The 11,254-nt window shown below is 43.9% G+C and overlaps 1 protein-coding gene across 1 annotated transcript in view; it reads left to right on the top strand.

The window, feature by feature from the left end:
- Positions 1-289: 289 nt before the first annotated feature.
- LOC306770673 (ATP-dependent 6-phosphofructokinase, platelet type-like) overlaps positions 290-11,254 on the top strand; it is a gene marked incomplete at its 3' end in the record, with an annotated part of 43,200 nt that continues 32,235 nt past the window's right edge. The window contains exon 1 of the mRNA XM_079259570.1: positions 290-363. Coding sequence (XP_079115696.1) covers positions 292-363 — 72 coding nt within the window. The remainder of the gene's footprint in view (positions 364-11,254) is intronic.

Raw genomic sequence — 11,254 nt, 5'->3', positions numbered from 1 at the left:
GTGACTTTCAACTTATAAAAGCGACAAGGTGACTTTAGACCCGCGGACAGTAAAAACATGAAAAGGCGTTTTATGCCCTTCAACCCGCGGATGGTAAAAACATGACAAGGCGTTTTTTCTCCTTCAACCTGTGGACGGTAAAAACATGACAAGGCGTTTTTTTCTTCTACAACCCTATGAATACATGACTCAGCGTTTTTCTCCTTCCACCTGCAGACAAATGGCTAAAGCTGCCTCTATCTCCATGGTTTTTGCCGTAACGCCATGTGTTGTGGTCTTTCTGCTGCAGGAATGAACGCTGCTGTCCGAGCGGTGGTTCGGATGGGGCTCTACGTCGGGGCAAAAGTTTATTTCATACATGAGGTGGGTCCTTTCCTTCCTTTCACCACATTACATATGAACATGAGTCCATCTGTCGACTCTGCTGGGTGCTGTCCGGCTGATCCGGCTGATCCTGGATCCCGGACCCGTTGCCATGACTACCCCAGAGAGGCAGACATGTTTGGAATGACAGATTAACCTCACATGGATGACTGCGGGAACACGGATAACATGGCCGTTTCCCGACAGGAAGGCTGCAGGTCTGAGAAGCTGAGGCGACCCGGATCTCCTGTAGCTTCAACATGCCTCTGTCCAATCAGGCCTCAGCAGCCTCCATGTTTAACAGCAGACGCTGCTGCAGACGCGGCGTTCTGCTCTCTGATCCCTGCACAGTGTTGCTGAGTCGTTACATAACCGACTTGAGGCATTAGCAATTAGCGGAGGCCTCGTATGACCCTCCCCGGCTCAGGCTGTGGGACGTGAGTGTCCTCATGCACGCTTCCTTCTGCCTGTCTGTGAAAGAATCTCTGGTTTGTTTTCATTTAATGATGTGAAAACAGGGATTTTACCGTGATGAGGCTGGAATGATGACCTCATTTGGCCTGATGATCTGTTTCTATCAGGGTATGGACGACGTGTTTGATCTGTTTCTATCAGGGTATGGAGGATGTGTTTGATCTGTTTCTATCAGGGTATGGACGACGTGTTTGATCTGTTTCTATCAGGGTATGGGCGACGTGTTTGATCTGTTTCTATCAGGGTATGGAGGACGTGTTTGATCTGTTTCTATCAGGGTATGGACGACGTGTTTGATCTGTTTGTATCAGGGTATGGATGACGTGTTTGATCAGTTTCTATCAGGGTATGGATGACGTGTTTGATCTGTTTCTATCAGGGTATGGAGGACGTGTTTGATCTGTTTCTATCAGGGTATGGACGACGTGTTTGATCTGTTTGTATCAGGGTATGGATGACGTGTTTGATCAGTTTCTATCAGGGTATGGACGACGTGTTTGATCTGTTTCTATCAGGGTATGGGCGACGTGTTTGATCTGTTTCTATCAGGGTATGGAGGATGTGTTTGATCTGTTTCTATCAGGGTATGGATGACGTGTTTGATCTGTTTCTATCAGGGTATGGATGACGTGTTTGATCTGTTTCTATCAGGGTATGGACGACGTGTTTGATCTGTTTCTATCAGGGTATGGGCGACGTGTTTGATCTGTTTCTATCAGGGTATGGGCGACGTGTTTGATCTGTTTCTATCAGGGTATGGACGACGTGTTTGATCTGTTTCTATCAGGGTATGGAGGATGTGTTTGATCTGTTTCTATCAGGGTATGGACGACATGTTTGATCTGTTTCTATCAGGGTATGGACGACGTGTTTGATCTGTTTCTATCAGGGTATGGACGACGTGTTTGATCTGTTTCTATCAGGGTATGGACGACGTGTTTGATCTGTTTCTATCAGGGTATGGAGGAGGTGTTTGATCTGTTTCTATCAGGGTATGGACGACATGTTTGATCTGTTTCTATCAGGGTATGGACGACGTGTTTGATCTGTTTCTATCAGGGTATGGACGACGTGTTTGATCTGTTTCTATCAGGGTATGGAGGATGTGTTTGATCTGTTTCTATCAGGGTATGGATGACGTGTTTGATCTGTTTCTATCAGGGTATGGACAACGTGTTTGATCTGTTTCTATCAGGGTATGGACGACGTGTTTGATCTGTTTCTATCAGGGTATGGAGGATGTGTTTGATCTGTTTCTATCAGGGTATGGACGACGTGTTTGATCTGTTTCTATCAGGGTATGGACGACGTGTTTGATCTGTTTCTATCAGGGTATGGAGGATGTGTTTGATCTGTTTCTATCAGGGTATGGACGACGTGTTTGATCTGTTTCTATCAGGGTATGGACGACGTGTTTGACGTGTTTGATCTGTTTCTATCAGGGTATGGACGACGTGTGTGATCTGTTTCTATCAGGGTATGGGCGACGTGTTTGATCTGTTTCTATCAGGGTATTTGACGACGTGTTTGATCTGTTTCTATCAGGGTATGGATGACGTGTTTGATCTGTTTCTATCAGGGTATGGACGACGTGTTTGATCTGTTTCTATCAGGGTATGGATGACGTGTTTGATCTGTTTCTATCAGGGTATGGACGACGTGTTTGATCTGTTTCTATCAGGGTATGGACAACGAGTTTGATCTGTTTCTATCAGGGTATGGGCGACGTGTTTGATCTGTTTATCAGGGTATGGACGACGTGTTTGACCTGTTTCTATCAGGGTATGGAGGATGTGTTTGATCTGTTTCTATCAGGGTATGGACGACGTGTTTGATCTGTTTCTATCAGGGTATGGACGACGTGTTTGATCTGTTTCTATCAGGGTATGGACGACGTGTTTGATCTGTTTCTATCAGGGTATGGACGATGTGTTTGATCTGTTTCTATCAGGGTATGGGCGACGTGTTTGATCTGTTTCTATCAGGGTATGGGCGACGTGTTTGATCTGTTTCTATCAGGGTATGGACGACGTGTTTGATCTGTTTCTATCAGGGTATGGACGACGTGTTTGATCTGTTTCTATCAGGGTATGGACGACGTTTTTGATCTGTTTCTATCAGGGTATGGATGACGTGTTTGATCTGTTTCTATCAGTGTATGGATGACGTGTTTGATCTGTTTCTATCAGGGTATGGACGACGTGTTTGATCTGTTTCTATCAGGGTATGGACGATGTATTTGATCTGTTTCTATCAGGGTATGGAGGACGTGTTTGATCTGTTTCTATCAGGGTATGGACGACGTGTTTGATCTGTTTCTATCAGGGTATGGACGACGTGTTTGATCTGTTTCTATCAGGGTATGGAGGACGTGTTTGATCTGTTTCTATCAGGGTATGGAGGACGTGTTTGATCTGTTTCTATCAGGGTATGGACGACGTGTTTGATCTGTTTCTATCAGGGTATGGGCGACGTGTTTGATCTGTTTCTATCAGGGTATGGACGACGTGTTTGATCTGTTTCTATCAGGGTATGGACGACGTGTTTGATCTGTTTCTATCAGGGTATGGACGACGTTTTTGATCTGTTTCTATCAGGGTATGGATGACGTGTTTGATCTGTTTCTATCAGGGTATGGATGATGTGTTTGATCTGTTTCTATCAGGGTATGGAGGATTTGTTTGATCTGTTTCTATCAGGGTATGGGCGACGTGTTTGATCTGTTTCTATCAGGGTATGGACGACGTGTTTGATCTGCTTCTATCAGGGTATGGAGGATGTGTTTGATCTGTTTCTATCAGGGTATGGACGACGTGTTTGATCTGTTTCTATCAGGGTATGGATGACGTGTTTGATCTGTTTCTGTCAGGGTATGGACAACGTGTTTGATCTGTTTCTATCAGGGTATGGGCGACGTGTTTGATCTGTTTCTATCAGGGTATGGGCGACGTGTTTGATCTGTTTATCAGGGTATGGACGACGTGTTTGATCTGTTTCTATCAGGGTATGGATGACGTGTTTGATCTGTTTCTATCAGGGTATGGACGACGTGTTTGATCTGTTTCTATCAGGGTATGGAGGATGTGTTTGATCTGTTTCTATCAGGGTATGGACGACATGTTTGATCTGTTTCTATCAGGGTATGGACGACGTGTTTGATCTGTTTCTATCAGGGTATGGACGACGTGTTTGATCTGTTTCTATCAGGGTATGGAGGATGTGTTTGATCTGTTTCTATCAGGGTATGGACAACATGTTTGATCTGTTTCTATCAGGGTATGGACGACGTGTTTGATCTGTTTCTATCAGGGTATGGACGACGTGTTTGATCTGTTTCTATCAGGGTATGGACGACGTGTTTGATCTGTTTGATCTGTTTCTATCAGGGTATGGATGACGTGTGTGATCTGTTTCTATCAGGGTATGGGCGACGTGTTTGATCTGTTTCTTTCAGGGTATTTCACGACGTGTTTGATCTGTTTCTATCAGGGTATGGATGACGTGTTTGATCTGTTTCTATCAGGGTATGGACGACGTGTTTGATCTGTTTCTATCAGGGTATGGATGACGTGTTTGATCTGTTTCTATCAGGGTATGGACGACGTGTTTGATCTGTTTCTATCAGGGTATGGACAACGTGTTTGATCTGTTTCTATCAGGGTATGGGCGACGTGTTTGATCTGTTTATCAGGGTATGGACGACGTGTTTGATCTGTTTCTATCAGGGTATGGACGACGTGTTTGATCTGTTTCTATCAGGGTATGGAGGATGTGTTTGATCTGTTTCTATCAGGGTATGGACGACGTGTTTGATCTGTTTCTATCAGGGTATGGACGACGTGTTTGATCTGTTTCTATCAGGGTATGGACGACGTGTTTGATCTGTTTCTATCAGGGTATGGACGATGTGTTTGATCTGTTTCTTTCAGGGTATGGACGACGTGTTTGATCTGTTTCTATCAGGGTATGGGCGACGTGTTTGATCTGTTTCTATCAGGGTATGGACGACGTGTTTGATCTGTTTCTATCAGGGTATGGATGACGTGTTTGATCTGTTTCTATCAGGGTATGGACGACGTGTTTGATCTGTTTCTATCAGGGTATGGACGACGTGTTTGATCTGTTTCTATCAGGGTATGGACGATGTATTTGATCTGTTTCTATCAGGGTATGGACGACGTGTTTGATCTGTTTCTATCAGGGTATGGGCGACGTGTTTGATCTGTTTCTATCAGGGTATGGACGACGTGTTTGATCTGTTTCTATCAGGGTATGGAGGACGTGTTTGATCTGTTTCTATCAGGGTATGGAGGACGTGTTTGATCTGTTTCTATCAGGGTATGGAGGACGTGTTTGATCTGTTTCTATCAGGGTATGGGCGACGTGTTTGATCTGTTTCTATCAGGGTATGGACGACGTGTTTGATCTGTTTCTATCAGGGTATGGACGACGTGTTTGATCTGTTTCTATCAGGGTATGGACGACGTTTTTGATCTGTTTCTATCAGGGTATGGATGACGTGTTTGATCTGTTTCTATCAGGGTATGGACGACGTGTTTGATCTGTTTCTATCAGGGTATGGACGACGTGTTTGATCTGTTTCTATCAGGGTATGGATGACGTGTTTGATCTGTTTCTATCAGGGTATGGACGACGTGTTTGATCTGTTTCTATCAGGGTATGGACGATGTATTTGATCTGTTTCTATCAGGGTATGGACGACGTGTTTGATCTGTTTCTATCAGGGTATGGGCGATGTGTTTGATCTGTTTCTATCAGGGTATGGACGACGTGTTTGATCTGTTTCTATCAGGGTATGGAGGACGTGTTTGATCTGTTTCTATCAGGGTATGGAGGACGTGTTTGATCTGTTTCTATCAGGGTATGGACGACGTGTTTGATCTGTTTCTATCAGGGTATGGGCGACGTGTTTGATCTGTTTCTATCAGGGTATGGACGACGTGTTTGATCTGTTTCTATCAGGGTATGGACGACGTGTTTGATCTGTTTCTATCAGGGTATGGACGACGTTTTTGATCTGTTTCTATCAGGGTATGGACGACGTGTTTGATCTGTTTCTATCAGGGTATGGACGACGTGTTTGATCTGTTTCTATCAGGGTATGGACGACGTGTTTGATCTGTTTCTATCAGGGTATGGATGACGTGTTTGATCTGTTTCTATCAGGGTATGGACGACGTGTTTGATCTGTTTCTATCAGGGTATGGACGACGTGTTTGATCTGTTTCTATCAGGGTATGGACGACGTGTTTGATCTGTTTCTATCAGGGTATGGAGGATGTGTTTGATCTGTTTCTATCAGGGTATGGACGACATGTTTGATCTGTTTCTATCAGGGTATGGACGACGTGTTTGATCTGTTTCTATCAGGGTATGGAGGATGTGTTTGATCTGTTTCTATCAGGGTATGGATGACGTGTTTGATCTGTTTCTATCAGGGTATGGACGACGTGTTTGATCTGTTTCTATCAGGGTATGGAGGATGTGTTTGATCTGTTTCTATCAGGGTATGGACGACGTGTTTGATCTGTTTCTATCAGGGTATGGACGACGTGTTTGATCTGTTTCTATCAGGGTATGGACGATGTGTTTGATCTGTTTCTATCAGGGTATGGAGGATGTGTTTGATCTGTTTCTATCAGGGTATGGGCGACGTGTTTGATCTGTTTCTATCAGGGTATGGACGACATGTTTGATCTGTTTCTATCAGGGTATGGACGACGTGTTTGATCTGTTTCTATCAGGGTATGGACGACGTGTTTGATCTGTTTCTATCAGGGTATGGAGGATGTGTTTGATCTGTTTCTATCAGGGTATGGACGACATGTTTGATCTGTTTCTATCAGGGTATGGACGACGTGTTTGATCTGTTTCTATCAGGGTATGGACGACGTGTTTGATCTGTTTCTATCAGGGTATGGACGACGTGTTTGATCTGTTTCTATCAGGGTATGGACGACGTGTTTGATCTGTTTCTATCAGGGTATGGACGACGTGTTTGATCTGTTTCCATCAGGGTATGGAGGATGTGTTTGATCTGTTTCTATCAGGGTATGGACGACGTGTTTGATCTGTTTCTATCAGGGTATGGACGACGTGTTTGACGTGTTTGATCTGTTTCTATCAGGGTATGGACGACGTGTTTGATCTGTTTCTTTCAGGGTATTTGACGACGTGTTTGATCTGTTTCTATCAGGGTATGGATGACGTGTTTGATCTGTTTCTATCAGGGTATGGACGACGTGTTTGATCTGTTTCTATCAGGGTATGGATGACGTGTTTGATCTGTTTCTATCAGGGTATGGACGACGTGTTTGATCTGTTTCTATCAGGGTATGGACAACGTGTTTGATCTGTTTCTATCAGGGTATGGGCGACGTGTTTGATCTGTTTATCAGGGTATGGACGACGTGTTTGATCTGTTTCTATCAGGGTATGGACGACGTGTTTGATCTGTTTCTATCAGGGTATGGAGGATGTGTTTGATCTGTTTCTATCAGGGTATGGACGACGTGTTTGATCTGTTTCTATCAGGGTATGGACGACGTGTTTGATCTGTTTCTATCAGGGTATGGACGACGTGTTTGATCTGTTTCTATCAGGGTATGGACGATGTGTTTGATCTGTTTCTATCAGGGTATGGACGACGTGTTTGATCTGTTTCTATCAGGGTATGGGCGACGTGTTTGATCTGTTTCTATCAGGGTATGGACGACGTGTTTGATCTGTTTCTATCAGGGTATGGACGACGTGTTTGATCTGTTTCTATCAGGGTATGGACGATGTATTTGATCTGTTTCTATCAGGGTATGGACGACGTGTTTGATCTGTTTCTATCAGGGTATGGGCGACGTGTTTGATCTGTTTCTATCAGGGTATGGAGGATGTGTTTGATCTGTTTCTATCAGGGTATGGACGACATGTTTGATCTGTTTCTATCAGGGTATGGACGACGTGTTTGATCTGTTTCTATCAGGGTATGGAGGATGTGTTTGATCTGTTTCTATCAGGGTATGGAGGATGTGTTTGATCTGTTTCTATCAGGGTATGGATGACGTGTTTGATCTGTTTCTATCAGGGTATGGACGACGTGTTTGATCTGTTTCTATCAGGGTATGGACGACGTGTTTGATCTGTTTCTATCAGGGTATGGACGACGTGTTTGATCTGTTTCTATCAGGGTATGGAGGATGTGTTTGATCTGTTTCTATCAGGGTATGGACGACATGTTTGATCTGTTTCTATCAGGGTATGGACGACGTGTTTGATCTGTTTCTATCAGGGTATGGACGATGTGTTTGATCTGTTTCTATCAGGGTAAGGAGGATGTGTTTGATCTGTTTCTATCAGGGTATGGACGACGTGTTTGATCTGTTTCTATCAGGGTATGGATGATGTGTTTGATCTGTTTCTATCAGGGTATGGACGACGTGTTTGATCTGTTTCTATCAGGGTATGGATGATGTGTTTGATCTGTTTCTATCAGGGTATGGACGACGTGTTTGATCTGTTTCTATCAGGGTATGGATGATGTGTTTGATCTGTTTCTATCAGGGTATGGGCGACGTGTTTGATCTGTTTCTATCAGGGTATGGGCGACGTGTTTGATCTGTTTCTATCAGGGTATGGACGACGTGTTTGATCTGTTTCTATCAGGGTATGGAGGATGTGTTTGATCTGTTTCTATCAGGGTATGGACGACATGTTTGATCTGTTTCTATCAGGGTATGGACGACGTGTTTGATCTGTTTCTATCAGGGTATGGAGGATGTGTTTGATCTGTTTCTATCAGGGTATGGAGGATGTGTTTGATCTGTTTCTATCAGGGTCTGGACGACGTGTTTGATCTGTTTCTATCAGGGTATGGGCGACGTGTTTGATCTGTTTCTATCAGGGTATGGGCGACGTGTTTGATCTGTTTCTATCAGGGTATGGACGACGTGTTTGATCTGTTTCTATCAGGGTATGGAGGATGTGTTTGATCTGTTTCTATCAGGGTATGGACGACGTGTTTGATCTGTTTCTATCAGGGTATGGACGACGTGTTTGATCTGTTTCTATCAGGGTATGGAGGATGTGTTTGATCTGTTTCTATCAGGGTATGGACGACATGTTTGATCTGTTTCTATCAGGGTATGGACGACGTGTTTGATCTGTTTCTATCAGGGTATGGACGACGTGTTTGATCTGTTTCTATCAGGGTATGGACGACATGTTTGATCTGTTTCTATCAGGGTATGGACGACGTGTTTGATCTGTTTCTATCAGGGTATGGACGACGTGTTTGATCTGTTTCTATCAGGGTATGGACGATGTGTTTGATCTGTTTCTATCAGGGTATGGAGGATGTGTTTGATCTGTTTCTATCAGGGTATGGGCGACGTGTTTGATCTGTTTCTATCAGGGTATGGACGACATGTTTGATCTGTTTCTATCAGGGTATGGACGACGTGTTTGATCTGTTTCTATCAGGGTATGGACGACGTGTTTGATCTGTTTCTATCAGGGTATGGACGACGTGTGTGATCTGTTTCTATCAGGGTATGGGCGACGTGTTTGATCTGTTTCTATCAGGGTCTTTGACGACGTGTTTGATCTGTTTCTATCAGGTTATGGATGACGTGTTTGATCTGTTTCTATCAGGGTATGGATGACGTGTTTGATCTGTTTCTATCAGGGTATGGATGACGTGTTTGATCTGTTTCTATCAGGGTATGGACGACGTGTTTGATCTGTTTATCAGGGTATGGACGACGTGTTTGATCTGTTTCTATCAGGGTATGGACGACGTGTTTGATCTGTTTCTATCAGGGTATGGAGGATGTTTTTGATCTGTTTCTATCAGGGTATGGACGACGTGTTTGATCTGTTTCTATCAGGGTATGGACGACGTGTTTGATCTGTTTCTATCAGGGTATGGACGATGTGTTTGATCTGTTTCTATCAGGGTATGGACGACGTGTTTGATCTGTTTCTATCAGGGTATGGGCGACGTGTTTGATCTGTTTCTATCAGGGTATGGACGACGTGTTTGATCTGTTTCTATCAGGGTATGGACGACGTGTTTGATCTGTTTCTATCAGGGTATGGGCGACGTGTTTGATCTGTTTCTATCAGGGTATGGACGACGTGTTTGATCTGTTTCTATCAGGGTATGGAGGATGTGTTTGATCTGTTTCTATCAGGGTATGGACGACGTGTTTGATCTGTTTCTATCAGGGTATGGACGACGTGTTTGATCTGTTTCTATCAGGGTATGGAGGATGTGTTTGATCTGTTTCTATCAGGGTATGGACGACATGTTTGATCTGTTTCTATCAGGGTATGGACGACGTGTTTGATCTGTTTCTATCAGGGTATGGACGACGTGTTTGATCTGTTTCTATCAGGGTATGGACGACATGTTTGATCTGTTTCTATCAGGGTATGGACGACGTGTTTGATCTGTTTCTATCAGGGTATGGACGACGTGTTTGATCTGTTTCTATCAGGGTATGGACGATGTGTTTGATCTGTTTCTATCAGGGTATGGAGGATGTGTTTGATCTGTTTCTATCAGGGTATGGGCGACGTGTTTGATCTGTTTCTATCAGGGTATGGACGACATGTTTGATCTGTTTCTATCAGGGTATGGACGACGTGTTTGATCTGTTTCTATCAGGGTATGGACGACGTGTTTGATCTGTTTCTATCAGGGTATGGACGACGTGTGTGATCTGTTTCTATCAGGGTATGGGCGACGTGTTTGATCTGTTTCTATCAGGGTCTTTGACGACGTGTTTGATCTGTTTCTATCAGGGTATGGATGACGTGTTTGATCTGTTTCTATCAGGGTATGGATGACGTGTTTGATCTGTTTCTATCAGGGTATGGATGACGTGTTTGATCTGTTTCTATCAGGGTATGGACGACGTGTTTGATCTGTTTCTATCAGGGTATGGGCGACGTGTTTGATCTGTTTATCAGGGTATGGACGACGTGTTTGATCTGTTTCTATCAGGGTATGGACGACGTGTTTGATCTGTTTCTATCAGGGTATGGAGGATGTTTTTGATCTGTTTCTATCAGGGTATGGACGACGTGTTTGATCTGTTTCTATCAGGGTATGGACGACGTGTTTGATCTGTTTCTATCAGGGTATCAACGATGTCTTTGATCTGTTTCTATCAGGGTATGGACGACGTGTTTGATCTGTTTCTATCAGGGTATGGGCGACGTGTTTGATCTGTTTCTATCAGGGTATGGACGACGTGTTTGATCTGTTTCTATCAGGGTATGGACGACGTGTTTGATCTGTTTCTATCAGGGTATGGACGACGTGTTTGATCTGTTTCTATCAGGGTATGGGCGACGTGTTTGATCTGTTTCTATCAGGGTATGGACGACGTGTTTGATC

The sequence above is a fragment of the Telmatherina bonti genome (genome assembly GCF_933228915.1).
Source record: "Telmatherina bonti genome assembly, chromosome: 20".
In the NCBI taxonomy this organism is placed as follows: Eukaryota; Metazoa; Chordata; class Actinopteri; order Atheriniformes; family Telmatherinidae; genus Telmatherina; species Telmatherina bonti.
This window is presented reverse-complemented; position numbering and strand designations above follow the sequence as displayed.